The 25,585-nt window shown below is 41.4% G+C and overlaps 1 protein-coding gene across 2 annotated transcripts in view; it reads left to right on the forward strand.

Annotated features, from left to right (window-relative positions):
- The window catches only part of ALKAL1 (ALK and LTK ligand 1), a 64,363-nt gene extending 39,943 nt beyond the window's left edge, over positions 1-24,420 (forward strand). Inside the window, exons 2-5 of one of the 2 annotated variants that reach the window (XM_059723478.1) lie at positions 8,653-8,706; positions 15,576-15,656; positions 21,113-21,189; positions 23,774-24,420. In XM_059723478.1, the coding sequence (XP_059579461.1) occupies positions 8,653-8,706; positions 15,576-15,656; positions 21,113-21,177 (200 nt within the window). In that variant the 3' untranslated portion in view covers positions 21,178-21,189; positions 23,774-24,420. The remainder of the gene's footprint in view (positions 1-8,652; positions 8,707-15,575; positions 15,657-21,112; positions 21,190-23,773) is intronic. The other variant, XM_059723479.1, reaches the window with a different exon arrangement.
- Positions 24,421-25,585: the final 1,165 nt, after the last annotated feature.

Here is a 25,585-nt window from a genome sequence, read left to right on the forward strand (position 1 = left end):
CCCTGGTTCCAGCTTCAGCTCCTCCTCTGGCAGTGGCAGGCTCACGCTGAGAGCTGAAATTGGGGTGGAGGAGGCAGTGATTCCACTGCTGTGCCTACTTCTGGACTGAGCGGAGGTGGTGCAGGGACATTAGGTGCAGACACTGCTCCCACCGCCTTGCTTCCACTGGCAGCACTGATGTCATGGCTGCTTGGGAATAGAGTGCGTCTGTGTTTGGGACAGGGTGGGGGGGCTCTAGCTCTCTCCTTTCCCCCTTTCGCTTCCCTACGAGAAGACCTGGCACCTGCCTTTCCAGCATGCTTCGTATTGATCTTTCCTGTGCTATCTGGTGTTGTGCTGTGAATGAAATTATTTGAGCGTGTTCCTGTGTCTCAATATATTATCTGTGTCTTGCTCTTCTGTAAATATCTGTCTGTCTTCTTCCGCTGTGACTTTTTTTTCCATATGCTGGGTCTCTGTGTACGTACGTGTGTGCGTGCGTGCATGTGTACGTGCATGCAAGCAATCTGTGCCTCCCTGTGCAGTGATAGATAACACTGGCTGAGAAAACACAACTGTCTTTTTGCAAAGTTTCCAAAACAAGTTCCCCAAAAAATAATTCAAAGAAATAAATTGAATTGTAATACTACTAATAAGTGAATTGAATAGCTAAGCTAAACTAAGCTAAGTTAAACTAAATCCTAACCACTCCTTTCTAACACAAAAAAGCAGTAGGCAGGTCTCAGTCACAGCGTTCCTCTCACACAGCTGCTGACAGGGAATGAGCTGCAAAAGGCACAGAAAGGGCTGGAAACAGGGGCTTTTATACTTTTTTAAGTGCCACCCCACAGATGCTGCCACTGGAAAGGTAGCCAGGGAGAAATCCTTCTCAATGGCTACCTACAGACATCAGTCTTCCCTCCTCTGTCCCCCGCTCTTACTCTCTGTCCCTCCACCCGCTCCCCCTCCCTCTTCTACTTCCCTCAAAATGGCCGAAGCAGCTCCGGAGCATCCAAAGTGGGTCCGAAGTGCTTCAGATGTCCCCGACCCGCTCCAGACACCATTGCTTGTATCCTGCTTCGACCCGTAAGTGCCACTTCGGACAGCGTAGTATACTATAGTAGTATAGTAGTATATAGTAGTATATAACTATAATAAAATAAATAATAAATAATAATAATGAAATAAATTCATCCGAAGCGGGTCCGGATCTGAAATAGGATCCGAAGCCTCGCACAGCTCTATAAACTAGCCTCAGAAACTCCTACTAGTGAATACTGTGGTAAGGCACAAGGTGAACACAATGAACTTGTATGTCAACATTTTTAGTAACAAAGTCCTCCAAAATTAAACAATCCCCCCCCCCCCCCCCCCCCCCGCAAATGTTAACGGGTGCACAAGGGAGATCTACCTTAGAATTGCAAGGTTACCATTATAATCCAAATGACTTTTGTAAGCAAACGTAAAGAAGCTGTTAAGTAAAGTAAGGCACTGAATAGACCCACAAAGATGATGCTTCCCACAGTGGATGATATTAATTCTGCCAAAAGTCTCCAGGCCAGAATTTTATGGTTTCATATGCTAGATTGTGCACATCCCTTTAGTCACTATATATGACAGTGTTACTGTTGGTGGGTGACTGGGCTTGAGCCCCAGGCATTGCTTAAGTTGGGGCGTGAGAAGGGAGGGGGCACTGGGATGGAGGTATGGCTGGCTTCTCACCCTCTTTTCCCCTGTCCTTCTACCCCTTACCTGCAGGATTTCTGGAGTCAGGTTCAGCAGGAGAGAAGGGAGGGTAGAGCAGCACCAGTGATGCACAGGGTAGGAACAGTGGCTAGAAGTGTGCTGCTGAGGCAAGCACGAAAATGTCACTCCTTTTTTTCTTCTCTTTTTTTTCCTGACAAAAGCTGGTGTTTATATGGCTGCTCAGCATGTGTTAATGGCAAAAAGAGGAGATGGCATTGCCTCTCCCCCATCTTCCACTTTGCACAGAAAATTTCTGGCTGCTGTTCCTGCCCAGGGTGCAGTTCTGGCCAGTTATATTACCAGAGGGTAAGGCCAGGACCAGAGACTCACCAAAGGACTAAGTGACCTGCCTGGCTTGCGAGTAACTACAACTGATATCTTTATTATAAATGTGTTAGACATTGTTGAAAAGTAACGTGTCCCAGGTTTCAGTTTTGCCACCCACTGAAAGGGCAGAATTGGTGCCTTAATTCTCTACTAAGATATGAGACTGGGAGAATAGTCAAACAAACACCACAGGGTCCCCCAGCACTATACTGTCTTGCAATACGTGCTTTTACCCAAATAAATTTTATTGCTATTATACAACAACGGTGAATTATATTCACTTCCTATATTCATCTTGCTTGTTAATTTTTTTTTAAGCAAAACACATTTTTTTAGGTAATACATACAGTTGCCACATTTATGGCAAGCATTGGATTTTCATAGGGTGCACATGGCAAATTGAATTTGGAAGCTGTGTTAGGGTGCATTAAATTTTTTTGTTTTTATGCTTTATTTGTTTTCTAAAAATCAAGTTTTTTGTCAGACTAGTTGTAATCAAGCTGATGGCTGTTTATAACCTGATCCTAATGTCATCCTACTGACCTGTCTTGGGCCTGCTTTATTCTGTTATATTGTTGCTTTATTCTGTTATATTGTTCTCCTGACTTCTTTTGCATCATTTAATTTCTTCCTGACACTGTATTAGCTTTTTTTATTAATTTGTATCAGCAATATTTTACTATTTTTTTTAGCATAACATTTTCTGTTTACATAAACTGGGTTCATCCTGGCATAACCTCATGTACAAAATCTTACTATAACAGTTTCTTTTTTTAATGTTGTCTGAATAGATTATATCTGGCATCTTTAGACATTATGGAATAATTAATGCGAAGAAAAGCTCTATTCAAATATTGTAACAAAGAATGTTACTGAATTTAACTATTCACCTTGTTCCAGTATTTATAAAATCAGAATTTATCTTGGCCATTCAGAATTGTATTCCTAAACCACAAACAAACCTTGTCTTCAGTGAAGATAACTGCTTTGATATGCTTTGTTCTTTAAAAAAACAACCACTTTTCAAATCTTAGTGATATATGCAATGTAATAAATAGCTCTATTAAATGACATTTTTTGAGCAAAAGTAATGCATAGGCTATGTGCCCTTTCCATGCCAAAACTTGATAGGATATGGCTGCTCATCCAGGTTTACAACTGAAAAGCCAGCTGTGTCTCAGTTGTAACAATATTGATGCCATTTAATTACAGAAGAAAATACACAAAAATAGCATACATAGAACTAAAAATGCCTTTGTAACAGAATTTTAAATCCAGATGTGAGGAAATAAGTCCAGAAGTGACTTGTAAACTTTGATTCCTTTATGGGCAGATATATTTTGAATGGTATTCTTAAAAATATATAAATTAGAGAAGAGACAAAGTAGAGACAAAGCTAAGTGTTGCAACAGAGTTTCAGAGAGAGGAGTGATGATCATTTATGGTGACTTGGAATTTTTATGATTCACAAAATGTATATTCTTCTGTGTGCTAGCCAGTGGCCCCTGACACATTGTCATTAAAGCCCTCTGATGTACAATCTCTGGGTAACTTACAATTAAGTTAATGGAAAACTACTAAAAGACTAGTGCACTATTTATTGAAATGCATTTCCTTGTAATGGAACTCATTTAGCTTCAATAGGGCCACAAAATAAGAAACAGAAGAAGAGAATGTTAATAATAATAATAATAACCCTATCCAAAAAAGTATAAGCATGGTAAGCAATGTGAAGTGATACTTGATTAATTTATAGAGGAGCATTTGTATTATTTGCAAAAGCATGTGATGTAAAATTATGACTACTAGTATTAATTGGCTTGCACAATGTACTATTAACTTGCATAGATTTGGGAATGATGAAAATACCAACAGTAACATCCCATGTGATTCCCATATTGTAAAATAGCTGTAGAGGGGATGCAGAGGACTATAGGCTAGTGAGTCTAACTTCTGTTCCTGGAAATATGGTAGAGCTAATAATAATAAAAAAATAATTATTTTATGGATGAGCATGACTTGCTGGGGAGGAATCACCATGTCTTTGTCAAAGGGAAATTATGCCTCTTCTACCAACTAGAATTCTTTGAGGGTGCCAGTAAGCTTGTGGATCAGGGCAATCCAGTTGACATAGCATATCTAGACTGCCAAAAAAAAGCCTTTGACAAGGTTCCTCATTATGGGTTTGCTTGGAAGCTCCACTTGTAGATTAGAAATTGGTTTAAAGATAGAAAATGAAGAGTGAATATAAATGGTCACTTTTCGGGATGGAAAGAAGCAAGCAGCAGGGTCCCCCAGGGATCTGAGTTGGGACCAGCGCTATTTAACTTATTCATAAATGATCTGGGAAAAGGGGTGAACAGTGAAGTGGTCAAATTTGCAGATGACACAAAGTTTTTCAAAGTGGTAAAGACAAAGGTGAACTGTGAAGAACTACAGAAAGATCTGGCACTATTGAGTGAATTGGCAACTAAATGACACATGAAATTCCATGTATATAAATGTAAAGTGATGCATGTGAGCAAAAATAAACCAACTGATAACTACACTAATATGAGCTCTACATTGGCTGTTACCTCACAGGAAAGATCTGGGAGTCATTGTGGACAGTTTGCTAAAAATATTAGCTCAGTGATCAGCAGCCATCAAAAAATGCAAACAAAATATTAAGGATTTTTAAGGGAATTGTAAACAAAATGGAAAGTATCATGGTACCCCTCTATAAATCAATGGTGTAGCTGCACCTTGAATACTGTGTCCAGTTCTAGTTCCTTTGCCCTCCCCCCCCCCCCCATCTTAAAAAGGCTATAGAAGGACTAGAGAAGGTCCCAAGAAGAGCAGCAAGGAAGATTAGTGGCATGGAGGGGCTTCTACGTGCAGAGACCCTAAAGAGTCTAGGCCTATTTAGTTTAGAAAAGAGATGCTTGAGGGGGTACATAATAAGGGTTTACAAAATACTAAATGGTAAAGAGAAAGTAAATAGGGATCTATTGTTTACTCTCTCTCTCAGTACTAGAACTAGGAGTCATAAATGAAACTAGGAGATTGTAAGTTTTAAACTAACCAAAGGAAGTTCTTTTTCACACAGTGTGCAAGTAAAGTATGGAACTCATTGCCACTGGATTTTGTAAAAGCTGGCAGTTTAGCCAGGTTGAAAAAGGGATTAGACATATTCTTGGGCTAGGTACAGACGTTTAAAAAACCCAAGGCAGATTAAAACTAAATTGCATGTGTTTCTCTAAGCGGACTATGTTAGTTTGGGAGCAAACAGAACACAAGTTTGCCCTTTCAAAGCCGACCTGCACTGGCTGAAGCCAGCAGTCTGAGGGCACTCCTACATGCCTCCCAGCATGTCAAAGGCTGCTAAGGGCAGCTGAATACAGTTGAGTGATGGGCCACCCCTGATTAGATGCCCCGTGCGCTAGGATGACCTGCTCTAGAGCCCTAGAGCCCCCTTGGAAGGGGGTTGTAGGTGTGTGCCCAGCTGCTCCACAGAAGGAAGGATCAGGCCCCTTAGAGCTCCAGTCAGCAGCAGGCATTCAGCAGCCCCATGCCATGCAAGGGGGAAAGGAGTGCTCCACAGGTGGAAGGACTGGGCCCCTCAGAGCTCTGGTGAAGTGCAGGCAGTGGCAGCAGGTGCCCAGTGCAATTCCTGCAATCACACCAGGCACCTGCTGCTGGGTGCCTGCTGCTCATCAGAGCTCCAAGGGGCCAATCCTTCCTTCTGCTGAGCATCCCTTTTTACTTTGTTTGGTGAGGGGCTACTGGATAGATACCTGCTGCTCTCTGGATCTCTGAGGGGCCTAATCCTTCCTTCTGTAGAGCGCCCCTCCCCCCCAAAGCAACAGAGTAATTAATATTGGATGCATGTCAGTGTTGGTTTTCATGACAGTTGTCATTTATATGCTTCATTGTTTCAAACTAGAGGTGAAAACTGAGACATTCTATTGGAGAGAAGAATAAAATCCTTAAATAAAGACTTATGGTTATTAATAGCCATTATACAAACAATGGGTATCTTGTTTCAGTAATGCAATTCTATTTCATTTTAATTCATGTGCAACATTGTGACTATAAGGAAGCAATGTAGGTCTGTGCACAGGGAATGCTATGTGCTGTTTTTCTGTATGAGAATAGAAATGGCTTATTGTCCTACCACTGTGTGTTTGTGGTGTTTAAGCAGTGCTTAACCCTATTTGGCTTCTGTGGCCTTTCCTTTTTTCTTGTGAAAAGAATATAATATCTAAACTCTTCTGTATAATCTCATCCATTTAAATTTTAATAGGCATGTTTCTCTCATGCTGGTGTATTTATACTCAGTGGCACTCCATATTATTATAGTTTATGTAAAATTTCAAATTCATCTTACCTTTATTTCACATTATTGATGTTCATCTTTTGAAATTCAGCTAGGGAATTTATCTTGCCATGTGAGCATGAAATCATCCTTTAAAAGTGACTGATATCAGGTGAAATGTAACTAAAACTACTAAAAAGAGATGGTTACAAGCTGGGCTAACATAGCATAGAGCTTCTTTCTTGATGATTTCACACTGATTTTTTTTTTTTTAATTTCCTGTAGGACTTCATAATTCGTTCTTGACTTCCATTCCATGATATAAAATCTATTTAACACCAAACGCTGTTATTAGTTACATTTAATGTAATGTTCTTTGGCAATGAGGCCTTTTCTTTTTATAGATCTTAGTTAAGTACTTGTGGACGCTGTTGCTTTGCAGTCCTAGGAATTTCAGAACCCTATCTATCTTTAAAATGAAGGCAACTTGATTAAAACATAGGAAGTAACTACATTACCGATAGTAAGAACTCCCATTGTTAACACCACAGTGTGACCAGGCTTCCTTAAGAGTGACAGAATAAAGTAATTATTTCTTCTTTAATGCCACCAGTAAATTCAACTAGATTTGTTCCTCATGTTAACAAGTGCAGCTGAACAAAAGGTGCCAAAAATTATCTGTGACTTTTCATAAAAAATAATTTAAACTCTGTGCATGTGTGTGTTTGTGTGTGTGTCTACTTTATTTGATTCTTTTAGCGAACAAAAATGTGGCATTATAAGACAACAAAAATGAAAACCTCAAGGTAGCAAGTTGAAATGGACACTGTTAAAATGATGATTAATCCCAAAAAGCTCATTCCATCATTCAGTCATTTCATACCTCGTGACTGACCCAGTTCTTCATACCTAGGGTGACCACATGGGAGAATGGGAAATCCAGGACACCTCCACCCCCCCCACCCACCCCCATCCCCACCCCCAGATCAGCTGTGCTGCTGCAGGCAAAGGCAAAGGTGGGGCAGCTTGGTGATAAAACTTCAAAGAAAAAGTTGAATGGTTGCTCACTGGTGAATGGATGCTGGAGCATCTGGTTCTCATGAGTAACAAACACTGGATCATTCTGAGTTTGCACAGACCTACTGGTATAAGTATTCTGGTATGAATAGGGTGACCTTAGGTCCTGGTTTTGCTAAGACAGTCCTGAATTTTGAAGGCTGGTCCCAGCTGGCTGGTGAGAAATAAAATGAGCATCCTAGAAATGCAGGGATGCAGAATACATGTTTTAGCTCAGAAGTGGCTTCACTTTTTTATATGATTGCCTCTGAGTAATTTTAAATAAATCCCCTGAAATATTATATAAAAAAATCTTGGTGGCAAGAGGAAAATATGAGACTTCACCTTAAATAAATTAACAAATAAATTCAGCTGGGTTTTTGGTTGTTGCCGCAGCAAGGTTCTTTGAGCAGATGTAATTTTATCAGACCAACTGAGTAGTTCTCTTATTTCCTGGAGTCTCAGAACAGCAGAGACTCCCTATGGCTGAAGAACGGTGATTGTGCTCGAAAGCTTGCTAAGAACTTTTTTTTCCAACTATTCAGTTGGCCTAATAAAAGATATCACATCTTCTCAAAGAACCTTGCCAAACAAATTAAGGAAATCCTTCTCTGAACCAGCCTGTGGCTCATGTACAAATCTCTTCTCTGTTTGATTCTATTGGCTAGTTTGAGGCATACGCTTTCTCTAGTTCTTTGTGAAAATCTTGAAATGAAATGGTCTCAGTTTGTAATGGAAAACATTTTTTAAATCTCTGAAATTTACACAAGATGGGAGGAAGGTCAAGCTTAATGGGAATTAATGTTGTCCTAGATGCAGTATAGAGCATCTCCCAGTTCATTTGAAGCATGAAAAGGTGAGATATTTTACTTGATGTGTATCTACCTATATTCTTATATTACTTTAGAAGCCGAACATTTATGGTCTAATGTAACATGTCTTATACTTACATTGTTTAAGAGTGTTTCTAAAGATATGATTAGCTCAACCACAGTCTACGGTCAGGAATTCATGGTTGAAATGTATAGCTTGGATTTGCAGGAAATTGGACAAGATTATAATGGCTGTTTCTGGCACTGATCTTTCTCTGAATTATTTGAATTATTGTGAAATTAATTGAAATAGACAATTGAGTGTCTGTGTACCTAGATTAATTGGCAAGTGATTATAAATATGGTAGCTTATTGTGCTTATGTACAGTACATTTTTGTAATAAATTAACCTTTTTTCTTCTTCTTTCTCCTCAGAAATATTTCCAAGAGATTCCAATTTAAAAGACAAATTCATAAAACACTTCACAGGTAAGCAAAATGGTTGCTTTAAATTCATGTACATCTAGATATACTCTGTGTATCCAAGTAGCCAGGAGAAACTAATTGCATTGCTAATATCATTCATAATGAAGTTACATCCATTTCACTTAAGGCTGATATTTCTAAAGAAGCCTAAGGCTAATAAGTGCCTTAGTTGTATTGAAGCTTGGGCATCCTAACCTCCTTTGATTATCCCTGAACAAAAATCCTTTTTGTTTTTAGTTATAGGCACATTAACATCATGTGTTTTATGATTGTAAATATTGCTGACTTTTCACCACCATATAATTGCTTCCGTGTTTACAGTAGTAGTGTTCTTGAATAGTACAAGGCACAGGAAAGTTGAGGTCTGGAGTAACAGGAGTCTTGGGCAGAGGTAAAAGGGAAGATATGAGGGAAAACTAGTGACATGATATAGGAGGGGAAGGAGAAAGGGAAGAGGAATCTGGAAAAGGGACATTAAGAAGAGAAATTTCTTTGGGGGCAACAAGTAGTAGGAGATGCCTCAGTAGTTGAGATGCAACTTCAGACAATGAGTGTGGCTAGAATAGGACCCCAAACCAGGTGGTACAGAGGATTCTTTGGAGAGTTGGGAAGAGTTACAGAAGGAGCCAAGAATACAGAACAATAGCTATGGAAAGAGCAGGACAGAGAAGCCGAGAAAAATACCTGAGAGTCTATATTGGACCTAATGTAATATTGGACCTATATAATAGAGAAGTCTGAAGGAACATTTATATAATAGGTCCAATTCTTAACTGTTCCTTCAGACTTCTTGTTGCTGTGTAGAGATTGTCTTTTATTAACACTTTTTTCTCTTTTTAATGCTAAAAATACTCAGCTATGTCAAAGATCAGATATGGCCTTCAGCCCCAAACCCCTCTCTGCCAACACTGCTTGACCACTGAGAGCAGTCTGAGCTGCTCATATGGCACTTCAGCTTTACCTGTCTCACCTGGTTCTTGCCAGCTCTTAGCAAAGTGATTTTTACCAGCTAAAAGTTATCACACACTTGTCTAAACACATTCCTGTCAGGGCTTCCTGCAACTTCTCCTGTCAGAGAAGCTTTCCCCCTGCTGTGAGAAATGTCATTTCCTGAATAGCCTAAATAGCCAGGAGACATTCTCGCCAGAGGCCTCTCCTTTTAAATTGTAAATTTGTCATTCTGGAAAGACCTGGCTCAAGTGCCTAAAGCTAATCTGCAAGGGCCTTTTTGACTGGCCATTTTACTCACCTTGGATGCTAATTCTCAGCCATTTAGGCTTCTGTCCTTTCTTAGATGCTAAACTCATTGTTTAAGGCATAACATCTAAAAATCAGGCTCATGTTATGCAATCCTGCCCCTACTTTAATGTATAAGAAATACATTTATATCAAATACCATAATGCATATAAACTTAAGGACTGTAAAGCTAAATATAGCTTCACACTACCTATGCACAGAGACTATACATGCCATATCAGTAAAACAAGTTCAGGAAAACATGCATGACATGCCACAAGCTCATCAAAATATTGTGGGCTCATGACAGTCCTTGCTGAAAAAATTGTGGAGTTAAATTAGAAGTTTTCCCCTTCTTACCAGTCCTTATAAGGGCTGCTAGAACATCCTTAATTTCAGATGCCTTTTAGGTTATTTGGGCCTCCTAGGGCTCCTATACATGTGCAGGGAGGCTGCTCCAGTATGCTGTAATTACAGTGCATCAGAGCAGACTTGAGTCTGCTGAAGCATGGTAATTACTGTGCTCCGGAAGACTCCAGTGTCACGTGTATCAGTGTCCCCACACTGAAAAATGGTGGTGTGGTCTTTTAAACTAAAGCTTGTTTGATGAGCTTTAGTTCAAAGTGCCCCGCCACTATTTTTTTAGCATAGAGACGCTGATACACATGACACTCCAGGTGATTTTAATTAGCATGGTTCTTGGAGATGTGCTAATTAAAGCACACCCCCCCCTCACTATACCTCCCAGAGCACGTGTATAAACATCCCTAGAGTCTAGTTAAGTTGACAAGGAAGTTCTCTTGATGAAACATAGGGTGTCTTTTGTCCAGAAAAGAGCATCCTGAATGAATTCAGTACATACATTCAAAACTCAGTTAAATAACAATCAAGTTCACTTTATTTATACATTAAGCAAATAACTCTGAAAAGTAGAAAGCTCCTTTGAAGACACTCACATGCACACTGTTTCTTCCACTCTAACTGTCTAGGCTTTCAGGCATTTCAACCCCTTTTGATTCCCATTCCAAACTTCAAATTACCTCCACAGGTTTAGAAGAAAGGATTTGTCTTACCTTATTCCGTTTCTTTAACCAAAGTTCCCATTCTTCCCTTATAAATCCATTCCCCACGCTGTCGAACTTCTTCCGTAATGAATTGTGCAACTGCTGCTTTGAAAAGAGCCAAAATCAATCAGGAGACATTATTTTGTTACTTGGTCTGCTGTTGTAGAATTCAGTCTTGTAGTAACTAGAACAGCCACAATTTCATCACTTTTCAGTCTAAATTAAAAAAAAAAATCTTCAACTTGGCTTTCTCACATAGCATGTCCAATGTATTTATAGTGGAATAACAATTGGAGAAAAAAAAAAACTTCACTTGACTATATGATGGTATTTTTTGTTTGTTTCTACATGTGGAAACTGCTTGGATAAAGCCATGGATACAGTATAAGAACCTATAATATGGAGTAAATAAATAGCAGTAACGAAGAGCAGTTATGAATACTATCAAGCATAAATCTAGAGTACTGAATCACAGAAGTCAGAGATTAAAAGGATACTGTATGGGGCCTGACTCTGGAGCCATGAATCATGTGAATATCTATTTTTGTGTGAGTTGTCCCAAGGAAAATAGCAAGACTATTTGCCTAAGTAATGCATGACTAAATCAGGTAGGATCATTCTGGAAGTCAGGAATCTCATTCTCTTGTCAGCACAGGATTATTTCCTATGTAGTATTTAATAATTTTCTCCAATTGAGTTTTAAGGTCTCGGGTGGTGTTCCTGTTTCTTTGATAACCTGTTCAGCAACTTTAGTAGGTCTTACCATGAGTATATTTTCCTTTAAAATTTAGCCTACATTTTCAGTTCCTTAATTTTATCTCATTAACATGAGATGAAATGGCACTGGCACTGTATCCAGATGAGCTAACACAGCTTGGAACTGTGACATGCATCAGAACAGCAGAGAAACAAAACACTGTCATTTTTTTATGGGGCTAATTGAGCAAGAACAAAGATATATCAAATCCTTAAATAAAACAAAATCGCCTTGGAAGCCAAGTCCTACATTAAAATCCATGAAGCATTTAGATGAAAATAGAAGCCACAATCTAATTTCTTTAGTGTTGTTGGGCTTAGAAACTTCTATTTGTTTAAAATCTATTTAAAATACCGCATCTGCTTAGCAATTAATTTAGGACATCCAGGCAATGAACTATATCACTTTTATTGCTTCTACCTTTGATTAACTGAATACTGTGGTAGCTATGCAATTTTATTTTTTACCTTATTGGAAATATTACTGTTAACTTTGTACTTCTTTCTGGAACTTCATGACCAAAACAGTTGGTGTTGTAGCAGAAAGCCCCTTTTCCTCTTGCCTGCAGTTGCTCTCCCCTCCTTGGATATGTTTTTCCTCTTCTACCTTTTCTTCCTTCCTCTTTCTTTCACTTTAAGATAAGGAATTGTGTTTTGAAATTTGTGTGTGTGCATTTTGTATCTCCCCTTGTATTTTGGTATTTTTATCTATTTGTGTGCCATGGCATTACTTTTGTAGCTTATATTTTATACTCCTCACCTTTCAACTTTCAACTAAATGTGTTTAGTTTCATAAGTAAGTTATACATTGTAACAATGTTAACAAGGGCAGGAATCAAACTGCCCTTCCCTGTATCAGGCTGGCCCCTGAAAGAGCAAGTGAATCAGTGATTGAATGCGTAACACAGTAGTAGGCAGCAATGAACACCTAAGAAAACTGCAGATCAACCAAGGGAAGAACTCAATAGAAGACAATGTAACAACCGGGAAATCTCTAAACCTCACTGATCAAGGGCTACAAGCCCTGGCCTGAGTTAATCAATGCCGGGGACCAACTTTTGGGCTGAATATCTCCAAATCGACCGCTCCCAGAGCCCTATTCAAAATTCATCAACAGACTCCCAAACCTGTACATACATGCAGACGACCCCTGGGGCTGACAGATGCCATCCAGTAGCCACCGAGGGGGGGAAGTCCCATGAGGGTCAACGACCCCTGGATTGAGCAAACCTGAAAATTGGGGAGTCACCAAAGTCTGCCAAGGACAGATAAAAAGCAGTGAAAAGTGACCCTCAGTGGTGCCCTCTTGATCTCCAACTTGACCAGCACCCGACCTGTCCAGCCAGAAGGACCAGCCGGCAACCCCCTTCTGGAAGATGATACAACGCTGAAAGAAGCCTCAACGACAGACTCCAGCGCCTGTAGGATAGATATACCTGACTCTTGTAGTTTGTTACTGTGTGTGTGCATGTGTGTGTGTGGAAGGACCAGCCCCAAGGTTTATGATTTAACTCATTACAGTGTTTCAATCCGCCTAATAAACCATAATTTTAAGGATCCCGAGTTGGACATTTGTAGCCAACAGTGTATCATTTTCAAAAGCCTTTATTTCTGATCGTGATCATTCTCATAGTGTGAGAAGGCATTGCAGCAGTATTTTACTATAATAAAGATATAATGTATCAAATATTAAAAAGCACAAATAAGGATGTCATGCCAGGTTGTGGGCAGCCAAGTCTGAGAGTCACTCAGGGTCTAGAAGAGCAACTTGGATCAAGAGGAACACACAGAATCTGAGTACTGGGGAGCCAGGAGGTCAGTTGGAAGAGCTGAGCCAGGGATTTGGATGGTTGGGCAGAGTGTAGAGTGATAAAGCAAGCCAGGTCAGGTATCCAGGAAATCAAGCCAGGACTAAGAAGCCAAAGTGTCAGGTATAAGATGGAGTCTGAGGGCGAGCCAGGTCAGGTAGCCAAGGGATCAGTCAGAGAGCTGGTTGAGGCACAAGCCAAGGGCAAAGGAGACTGGTACAGGTTAAGCCCTGTTGCCCAGACACTTTTCTTTTGAGTCAGAGGTTTCTATAGGAAGAGGTGAAGGGCCAGCTAACCCTGATTGGCCAATCTGGTGGCAGGGAGTGTGTAGGTGGCTAGGCCCAGATGGAAGGTTTTGGTCACCAGCATCCAGCCTGTGTGTTCAGCCAGGGAAGTGGCAGACTAGGATGAGTGAGCAGACTGAGACCTCCTTTTCCCCTCCCCTCCCCAGGATCCAGGAGATGGCCTGACAAAGTGAAACCTTAGTGATAAGGTTTAGACATGAAAATCAGCAATCCTTCCCCAACAACTGTCATGTGTGCATGTATACTTCCTGTTTTTGCAAGAATTCATGTAATCATAACCAGGTTACATTATAATTTTAAGAGTCACATTAATGGTATTTTTAAGTATGTTAATTAGGGCTGTGGAAAATTTCGGCAGCTGTTTAATTTTGGAGGTGTTTCGGGTTGTTTCGGTGCCTGAAACACTGAATACAAATCAAAACAGAAGGCTCTGAAACATTTTGGAAATGTTTTGGAGAATTTCAGTTTCAGAGCCGGGCTTCCAGGGAGACAAAAACTAAGAAGAGGGAAGGAAGGACTGCTCTGATATTGACATCTAGCTCCTGGTTAGATTCCCCAGCTCTCTGATCATTCCCCCAGCTCTTCCCTGGGGGGCACAGGCCCCCGATCTGCACACAGGGTATCAGCAGGCTGCTGCTACAGGCTGGGGCTATCGGCAGCCGCTTGGCTCAGCCTGCACTGAGTGCCAGGAGGACTGTGGTGCTGCTGCTGGCTCCAGTGCACCTAGTGTGCAGATCTGGGGGCCTGACCCCCCTGGGAAGAGCTGGGGGAATGATCAGGGGCTGGGAAATCAAACCGGGGGCTGGTGAATCCCTGCCATGCTACCTGGCTTCTCAAGGAGTAGAGATCTGTGCCAGGGTCTCCTCCCTGCTGCCCACCCTGTGCAACCCCAGATCCCTGCTCCCTGTCGAGCCAGGTCACGTGGCAGGGACCAGGACTGCTCTGCCACATGACCTGGCTCCTCAGGGAGCAGTGATCCATGCTGGGATCTCCTCACCTCCGCTGCCTGCCCCGTGCAGCCCCATGTTGCTGGGACAGAGCGGGGCAGGCAGTGGTGGTGAGGAAACTCTGGTCCGGATCTCTGCTCCCTGTGGAGCCAAATTGTGCAGCAGGGACCAGCAGGCTTCCTCACTGCTCTGCGCTGCTTCCCTGCCCCGTGACCTGGTGTGACAGGGATCAGAGATCTGTGCGGGGGTCTTCTCACCTGCACGGAGGGCAGCAGCCCTCTCCCTTTCCCGGATGAGGCACCCATGGCCTCATCCTGCTCTGCGCTGGGACCCTGCTGTCCCCAACCCCAAGCCTTGCTCAACTGGGTAGGTAGGGCTGTGTGAAGCTTCCCTTGAAGCCCATGCAAAACAGATTAAGAGGAGATTCAGCCAAAACAAAAAGGGACAATGATCTGAAACACCAAAAAGAATCACTGTCCTCTGAAAGGGCTGAATCCAAAACTGAATCGAAACACAGCCGTTTCGCTCAGCCCTAATGTTAATGTTGTAAAATGTCACCAGTTGTGGGGGTCCAACATATTATTTCAGTTCTTGGCCTTTTTAATGTTTTTGTTTCTGAAGATTTTGTTTAATCATGAAGAATATTGAAGCACATTTGGACTTACGCTCTTATATACACATGCATTTGAATTTATCAAATCATCTTGGTAATGTTCATTTTGTAATTAACTCCTGTTTACTTTACTATCTAATAGGGCCAGTCACATTCTCAGCTGAGTGTAGCAAGCATTTCCATCGACTCTATCACAACACAAGGGACTGTTCAACACCAGCCTGTAAGTAAAAGCTGAAATTATATTTAGCTGTAAGAGTAGCGACTTGTCCACTAAAAAACATGCTTGGTTTTCTTCCTGAGTGTGTACCATATTAAACATGGATGTGATATTTTGCTCATACATATATTTCTTATACTATTGGTATACCATAACACATGCAGAGTTTAATCCTTCACTAATTTTACACTAGAAATGAAGTTAGCTGTGTTAGTCTGATGTCTAAGGCAGAAGAAAAGGCAAGGTAAACACTTATTCAGGCTCTCATAGGTAAGAGCCTATTTTGTCAAGTGCTATGAAACTAAATTTTACGCTAGCGTAATTCTGTTAATTCTAATGGAGTTTCTCCCAGTAATAAGACTAGTATCCATGAGAGAAAAACCAGGACTTTGGGGAACAGATAAGTTATAGTATATTCAATTTCTGATAATTATTTTTCTGAAATTTACAGCTGTACCTTAAAGAATTAAATTCAGTACACTCCCAACTTGCGTTAGGTTTTTCTTTTGCAAACAAAAAAAATGCTGGAAACAATATAGTCGTTGCCTACATTATTGACAGACGCCCTTTCCCTTACCCAGGCAAAATTCCAGAGAACTTGTTGCAGTGGTAACTTGCAAAAAGGGAGAAAAATGAATATGTCATTTGATTACAAAATTAAATTGTATTAATCAAGCGAGACCACACACTGTAGGACAGTGCTTTCTAACAAAACTTTACCATCCACATTTTTTTTAAAAATGGTCACTTGAGGTCATAAGGCATCATTCTGCAAAGTGGTGACCATTTCTTATGAGCTTCTGAGGGTCTTTAATTGTGTGCCATGTTGTAGCAGGTGTGCCCCCTTGAAGCAGCCATGACACCCCCCGGTGGCTACATGGCTCCTGCCCCACTCAGGCCCCCTGGGTTACTCTCTCTCTTCACCTTATCTCACCTGCCACACCTTGATATACTTAATTGACTTGTAAAAGGGAGGCTTCCCTGGGGTCCCAGAGAGAGCCCTCATCTGTCGTCCAGCCAGCAGGTCCTTTCTGCACCCTGCTGAATTCAGTCCTGTCCCTCAAGCACTAAGTGGGCCCTTCTGGCCTTTCTGTGCCCCAGGGCACCTGTTGTCTTCTTGGCCTCTTTCTGCCTCTACAGATAGGCCCATGCTTCATGGATGTGATCAGTAAATCACTCTTAAATCAGGCCACTGTAAACCTCTTTTCCCTTGTCTGGGCCTTGTTCCTCCTGGCCTCTTCCCCTTTCCTCTGGCTGGCCCCTTTAACGTAGGCCTAGGGTGCTACATCTTGTTCCTTCTTGAGCTGTGGTCCTGGTTGTCTCTCTCTAGGGCTGTGGGCCCCTAGCCCTAGTTGCACCTCTCTCAGTTTTCTGCTTCCCTGTAACTAAAATGCCTCCATGCTGGGTTCTACTTCCTGCAAGCCTCTTACTTGCAGTCCCCAGGGCAGCTCAAGTGCCAGACTATCCCTCTCCTGTAGCCATCCTGCTCATGAGCTTCTCTACTTGCCACCTGCAGGGCTAGACTGCATGTTGTGGCTCAGGCCCTGGGTTTATATTTCTCCCAAACCCTGCCCCTTCTGGTCAGGTGACTTCCTAGCCACCTGCAAGGGTTTCCATTTAGATCCTGATGGCTACAGTATTGCCAACCCCAGTGTATCAAGAATCAAGAGACAAACTCTTAAAAATCAACAGATTTCGTATGTAAATCAAGAGATGCTATTTTTGAAGTACAAACCAATATGAATATATTGACCGTTGGTTTATAAACCCCACTAGTCACTTATTTAACTTCTAAGAGGTCAGAGATTTATACAAAAACTATATTATTACAACTGATAATGCTTTAGAAAAAAAAATAAAAATTTGTACCTATTGTTACGATTGGGATGACATCTGCTGGACTGTTGTGCAGCACTTTCCAGACAGACATGGACAGCGCCCAGCAGGTAAATGTGTGGGAAGACAGGGGCAGGGGGGAAGGGAGTGGAAGGGGTAGGGAGGCAGACTGGAGCCCCCATGCTAAGGGAGGGTATGGGGTTAGAAGCAGGGGCTGGGATGAATGGGGCCCGCAGGTGCCTTGTCCAGAGGCACAGGGGAGTGGGGTGCAGCTCCCAGCCTCTGCGCATCCCCCTAGGGGAGGCATGGGGGCATGTGCCTCCCAGATTTGTGCACAAGGCAGAGGCAAGCTGCCCTCTGCGGGCTGGGGCTCTGTGCCCTGTTGCATTTGCCTCAGTAGCTGCACACTGGCTGTGCTGCACATTCCTTGCCCATCTGGTGGCAGGAGATGCAACATAGCATCCTGCTGCTCTCACAGCCCCAGCCCATGATGGGCAGCCCACCTCTGCCCCACACAAATGCAGGAGGGCACATGCCCCCCATTTATTCCCCTGTGGGGGCATGCAGTGTAGAGGGGAGCCGCGCCTACCCTCCCCCTTCCCACCCCCACCTCTGGATGAACCACCTACAGCTCTGTTGCACAACCTGCCCTGGCTTTGGGGCCCTATTCACCTGTGCACCTGCTTCCACTCCACTGCCTCGATGTCTTCCCCAGCACTGCCCCTTCCCTCTCCCCCTGCCCCTTCTCCTCCACAGACTTACCTGCTCCTTGCTGCTCTACACACACCAGAAGAAGAAAAGAAATCCTGAGATTTGAGAGTTCTGTTGTGAGAGCAGATGATACCTGATGATACCAAGTTATGGGGCAAAGTTAGTACACTAGAGGGCAGGGAGCAGATTCAGGCTGACTTGGACAGGTTGGATCAACGGGCAGAGAGAAATAGGATGTAATTTAATAAAGATAAATGTAAGGTACTCCACCTGGGAAGGAGGAACCCTCAGCACACCTATAGTTTGGGGAGTGTCCTTCTCAGCAGCTCGGAGCCAGAGAGGGATCTTGGAGTCATAATTGACTCCAAGATGAATGTGAGCTGGCAGTGTAATGAGTCCATCAACAAGGTCAATCACACCTTGTCGTGCATTAGCAGGTGCATTACTAATAGAACAAAGGAGGTGATGCTCCCCCTTTATGCGGCACTGGTCAGGCCGCAGTTGGAGTACTGTGTCCAGTTTTGGGCGCTGCACTTCAAGAGGGATGCGGGGAATCTCAAAAAGGTCCAGAGGAGGGCTGCTCGCATGATTAGTGGCCTTCGTGATAGACCCTACAGGGGGGAGGTTGAGAGAGCCGAATCTCTTCAGCCTTCACAAGAGATGGCTGAGGGGAGATCTTGTGGCCGCCTATAAATTTATTAGGGGAGGGCAACAGGGAATAGGGGAAGCGCTGTTTACTAAGGCGCCCCAGGGAGTGACTAGGAATAATGGGTGTAAACTAGTTGAGAGTGGATTTAGGTTAGATATTAGGAAGAAATTTTTCACAGTAAGGGTGGCCAGGATCTGGAATGGGCTTCCAGGAGAGGTGGTGCTACCATCTAGCTTGGAGGTCTTCAAGAGGAGGCTAGATAGTCACCTGGCTGGGGTCATCTGACCTCGGTCCTCTTTTCTGCCAGGGGCAGGGGGTCGGACAAGATGATCCACTGTGGTCCCTTCCGACTCTACACTCTATGAATCATGAGTCAGACTTAATTTTACTTAGAAATCGCAACTTGCAATAATGTCGTGAGAGTTGGCATCACTGTGGCTAGCTTCCAGGGAAGTTTACAACTGCTACTCTTACTGTCTTAGCAGGGATCTGCCCTACTGTCCTATTGCTGGGCTGCTAGCCTTGCAATACGCACTCTTAGTCTATGAGTCCCCAGCCGCCTACTCCTCTGCAGCCAGCTCAAATTGGCAGTGATTCCCCCTACCTGGGGATCTCCCTGCCAGTGTTTCTTTCTTAAAGTAATGGGAGCCTCTGGCATCCTGTTACAGATGCTAAGTCTCAGTGGGAATCTAGTTTTTACATAGAGCACAGTCCAAATACTCAAATCCTGATTGGCTTAGTAATAGTGGCCCTAAGTCAGCCCTTAGAAATAGAGAAACTGATTCTGTAGAGACTAAATGTATTCACTTCCTCTTTGCAATACATTTTTTTCCTTTTTCCTATGGTGTTTAGATATGTGGGAGTAAATACTTTGATGCTTAATAATCTTCTAAGTTTCAGAAATTACTAGACTCTCACTAGGGAAGTAGTGTGTATATGTAGCTAGGCCTTTCACGTTAGATACATTTAGTAAATATGATTTTTTGAATTCTGCTGCATTGTGTGATTCCTTCATATTATATACCCTGAGGAAAGAACAAGAGTCACAATTCTTCCCTCATACAGTTGTGTAAAGTGGGTATCTGCATGGCAGAGAGTTAGACTGTAATTATAGCTTATGTACATAACTTATTGTTCAGTTCAACCATTGAACCAAAACTCAGTTTGATTTGAAACAAAGAAATATTTTATATTTATATTTTTGCAAAACAATAAGGAAAAAAACCTTTATTTTGTTCAACTTGAAATGTTCTGTTTCATTGAAAATGAAGGGCGAGATTTTTAGCAGGGCTGAAGAAGGAAAAGGAAACGTCATTTCCTCCCTTTAGCCCATATTCAGTGGTTAGAGCACTTGCAAAGGTTAAAAGAGACTTCTGCCCAAAGAGGGATTAGAATCCACTTCACAGGTGTGCACCCAAGCCTGTAGACTGTGGGGTGTTTTTGGATAAAGAGTTTTCAGTTTCTCCTGTCCTACATCCTGAAAGAGAAGACTATTGTAGAATTTTCCCAGACTGGAATAACTTAAGCAGGACAATGTGGAGAAGCCACCACTAAGAGCACCCCACTGCCTGGAAGTTAGGGTACTCTCCAGGAAGGCAGGAGAGCCAAGTTCATATTTATTCACTTCAGATACCAGAAAGGGATTTACATCAAGGTAAGTAGCTAAATAGCCACAGGGATAAGAGGGCAACAAAGAGAATGTCCTAATCACCTGGCGAGAGTCATCACCACCTGGGTTCCAGTCCCTGCTTCAGCAAATCTTTATTCTCAGAGTATGGAACAACTCCAGCAGGAGCTATTGAAGAATCTCATCTTAGAATCTCTATAGCAGGGGCAGGCAATTATTTTGGGGAGAGGGCCGCTTACTGAATTTCAGCAAGCCATTGAAGGCCACTTGACAGGCAGCTCAGGGCAGATTCATATTAATTTTCTAAATTTTTTAGGAGCCCCACGGGCTGGATAGAATGGCTTGGTGGGCCACATCTGGCCCCTGGGCTGCATGTTGCCCACCCCTGCTCTATAGTCAGGTGATTAGGAGGTTCTCCTTTAGAGCGAAGAGCTGAATCCAGGTCATGCACCTCTGAGGTGAGTGATCTTGTCCCTGGTAAAAATGTGTTAAAAAAAGAAAAGACGTTATTTAAAAAAATCCATTCTAGCTGTAATAATTTATGCTAACATTTTTCAACTATTTCAGATAAATTCATAACTCAAATTATTATAGTAAAAATAGGTTAACTATTGTTGTGGATGATTTTATTTTTAGATTACAAAAGATGTGCAAGACTGCTAACAAGGTTAGCAATGAGTCCTTTGTGTACACAGTCCTAGAAAGTTTGCTGTGTAAGTAATACTTCTTTCTCCATTTGATTCTTTTTTTGTCGTATAGGCTAATCCTTTTCTTAAGATGTTTAACACACTAATATGATGGCTAATAATGTATTTAAACCCACAGCTTTGGCACTCCTGTGCTCTTTTGCTGTGCCAACATTTAAGTATTGATAGAGCATGTAGGAACCACATTAGCATATGTATTAATCAATCCATCATTCATTAGCTACTGGGTGCCCAGACTGTTCCTATAACAACTGTGTGTGTGCGTGTGTGTGTGTGCATGTGTGTGTAAATATACACATAGTTTATAGTTTGAGATAGTAGATAAATATACTATATTTATCTAATAGTTTGATGAAAGTGGTGATTTGGGGAAGTATATATATTATTTCCTCAAATCACCACTTTCATCAAACTATTAGAGAGCAAGCTTCTGAGAGAAGGGAGAAGAAAAATCAATAAGATTCAGATTATGAACATTTTGTTACTGTGTTCGTTTCCATTTTTTCGCATGAAGAAGCAGGGAATCCTCTCAAATTCTAGTATCTCAGGTGGTACTGAAGTCTGTTAAAAGCATGGCTTAATAGGCATCTACTTCTCCATTTTAACTCCTCTGCTCCCTGCAGCTTCATAGACTGTACCAAGGAACCTGTATGTAGCAGAGACCCACTTATTGAAGGTGGGAGTAGAGAGGGCACAGCAGATATGGTCAGACCAAGACTTTAACTCTCAGGAAGGAGTCTTATTAGGTACCAGTCCCATGCTGTTTGTATTTGCTGTTTAAAATATTTGAAACTATTCATTAATTGTGTACTAAGAAGAAAACAAAACACATCTTTGAAGGAGCCCCTTTATAAAATAGCTTGATTTTTGGGAGAATATTTTGATTGCTCACCCCTTTCTTCCTGACTTTAAAAAAGATGAAATAGTCACTGCTCCCAAAGGGAAAGAAATATGTTCATTTTATTGTCTATCTCCACTGTTTCCTTGTTATACATTCAAAGAAGGCTTACAAAGAAATTCCTAGAGCATTCATTTCAGTTCAGGCAGTTTGGCCTGTCTAATAAGGTTCATACAGAAAGTTCTGTGGTCCCATTCTTGTTTTGGCCTGTTCTTCCCACCTGGAAGTGGGGAAGACTTGTTTCTATACACTCAGAAAATTCCACCCATGGATGCTGGCAGCTTTGTAGTTTAAAAGGATTAAAAGTTGCTTCTGGTTTATGGATCCAAGTGTTCTAATTTACCCGCCAAAGGGATGGAAAATAAATTCAGTGACCTGATTTGGGGGTTGAAAGTGTAAACAGCATTTGGAGCTCACTAATTACCATTTAAAAGGTAGCTGAGCAAACCTTCTTTGACCTTCATTTTCCTGAAAAGTTGAAGCATTCTAGGGACTAAATAGAAACATAGTCTGCATCATCTTCCCTGTCTTCCTTTCCTGTCCAGTACTTTATCTTGCTCCATGAGTGACCGCACCTAGTGACTGGTTCCCAGCAGAATTGAATCAGTCACAGCCCTCCATGATGCCCATTAACTAACCTCTCCTATTTAGCGGTACTGACATTTTTCTTGCCTCCCAGTGGATTGGCTGTCCTAGCTTTTCAGATCCTATCAGCTCCATTCCCTTCTATTTTGGCAGTGGTGGGCAGAATTAGTGCTTGATCTCCTGGCACTGATCCAGCATTTAGTAAATAGCTTTGATTTTATAGTTCCCTGCTCTTTCTTATGATTCGACAAAGTCCGTAAGTACTGTTTCCTTCCTTCATCTCCTCAGCATTTAAGCAGGGCCAAAAGTTAACATTCCCATTTCCCATTTGTGCCATCTGATAGCACCTTTGGGGTTCTATCAAGATACCAAGAGCAGAGCGGAAGAGTTCTATGATAAAGTGTGTTCGGTTTTTTAAAGTAAGTTTTTCCCCAGGTATAAAAAGGTTCATTTTAGGGATGTGACCTTGACACTTTTTTTACATCAGCTACTGTGTCATAGGGAGCACTGACTTAGCTTTCCTCCCTTCCTTTCCTTAAGATACCCATGGAGAAAAGGATGGAGAATGGTCTAAAAATCATCACTCATGTGAAAGGTGTTTTATAGCAAGTTTCACTGTGCCTCCATTTCAGGACCATGGAGAAGTCTACTGAAGTTATACAGTGTGTGCAGGCTAGTTGGGTGAGCTGCTAGGTTGATTACAAAATAAGTGCTGTGAGGATTTTGGGATACCCTTTGTATGAAAGCTTCTAGAGCTGTTGCTGTTAATCGTTATTTTTTTTTCAAATTAAAATTACTATGGCTTATTCCATCATAGGGAACAGGGTGCAGTAGTGGTAAAGACTTGCACACGGTGACAAATGGTCAAATGGTAGCTTATCCAGAATTATATTTGCACTGTATGCAGGAAATATTTCTTGTAACCTGTACAGCACGGATCACTAGTATTCTCCTGCTTGCCACTGGCGAGACCCTGTTTAATCATGGAATTCATGTAAAGGTTTCTTTAATTTCACTAGAATTGTGACTTTGAAACAGATTTCAATTAAGCCAAACTGAATAGTTGCGGAAACTAGATGCTTAATGGCATGTTTATTCCTCTTGCAGAGGTTTCTACAAGTGAGAGATATCTGATTTGCCGAGAAAGTGCCTTGAAATCTTCCAAGACAGAGAAGACATCTTGTATCTTTCTGGTTCACATTATTGTTTTGTTACTAGATGCATTTTATTTTCATATCTGTTGGACATTCCATATTTGTGAGACTGAAACTTTATTTTAATTTGTAAATTTGTTGCCTATAGTTCAAACAAGCCAGTTATTTAAATACATGTATATAAGGAGTACTAATAATATACTAATTAAATGTTATAATCATATGCAGGGAATGGGTTAGATTTTGCTGTTTATCTTGTTCCATTGTATTTACACCATTTTGCTCAGGCTCTTACTTTCATTATTTGCACTAACTTGAAATGCATAAGTCTATGTGACTGAAATCTGAATAAGCTGTAAATGGGATGTTTCACTTTCCATGGAAGATATTTTATATTATGAAGCTTTGTTAATATATACATATATATTATTGCGCATCTGAAATGCTCAGAAATGCACCTTGCTTTCAGGAACATTGTATAGCTATTCTGGATTATCATCAGTTACATTTGTACTGGCACTTATGGAAAGAGCTGCAAATAATGTAAATATAAAAGACTGGAAGACTGCAAAGCAGTTTTGGCAAAATAAAGAATATACAAAAAAACCAGGTGTTTAAGTGTTTTTAATTGAGACCTTGGATGGAGATTGAGCTACCAATTACCTTTTACATTTCCTGTAGTAATATAATAGCATATTACAAAAGATCTTGAAATAACCTCCTTATTAAAGGATCAAACACTTGAGTTTGTATAGCCTAGGGTTTTCACAAAGTTTGTTTTGAAGAACTAAGCTTTATCCATAAATTCATTCTTTAGTTGATTTGATAGGAATGCAAGCTGTATCTATTATAAACAATAAAAACCACTCAATAGGGAATAATGACAATTTTTTCATAAACCATGGGGGGGGGGGGATGTAAATAAATGTCATGTCAGAGGGCATGAAGAGCGTGCCAGAAATGTGCCTCCAAAGGAGAAAAATGGATCTGATCCCTTACAAACCCATCTACCAAGGATATACCATGTACACTGCCAGAGGAAGAAAGGACATTGCAGCATGCCAGCTTATCTTGGAAAAGTACGATTTGTATTGTACAGAATGGGGTAGTGGCAGAATGCTGTAGGCATCCTGACACCTTCAAGGACATGAATTTGAGCCTTATTTTGATTTGTACAAAAGGTTGTTCCCAGTCCATCCAACTGTTAAATGGGTACCATGTCATTCAGGCTGGAGAATGAAAGGAAACTGGATATGCTGCTAACCATATCACTCTCTTGCATGCCATTAGCTATAGAAACTTTCATGTTTTACTAGGCAAGCTGATGCCAAGGTGGACCTTTGCCCTGGGCCACACAAAACATTTTCATACAAATTACTGCTGCAAAGTCAGCTGAATTCTTACCTAGTGTGAAAGGCAAGAATTTTTGGGGTGATATTTTTCATCGGGCCAGCAGCATAGTTGGGATAGTTAGACAAGCTTTGAATGCAAGGCATTCTTCTTCAGGTCTGAGGAGAAAAGCAGGCACAGCAACAATTGAAAAAAACCCCAACAACAACAACAACCAAAACCATACAGTTAGTGGAGCTTTGACATGTGAGGAGGGGAAAGAAATTCCCAGGGTAGAAGACAAACAATAAAATAATATGAAAATAAACTGATTACTAAGAGATCAAGGCTGATCAAAAGGGAGGAGAATCATTATCGCGTTCTGTGTATGGAAAGAATTCAGGAATCTGGTAGGTCATAATGTGCCACAAAATCA

Source organism: Alligator mississippiensis, chromosome 3, assembly GCF_030867095.1.
Source record: "Alligator mississippiensis isolate rAllMis1 chromosome 3, rAllMis1, whole genome shotgun sequence".
Lineage (NCBI taxonomy): Eukaryota > Metazoa > Chordata > Crocodylia > Alligatoridae > Alligator > Alligator mississippiensis.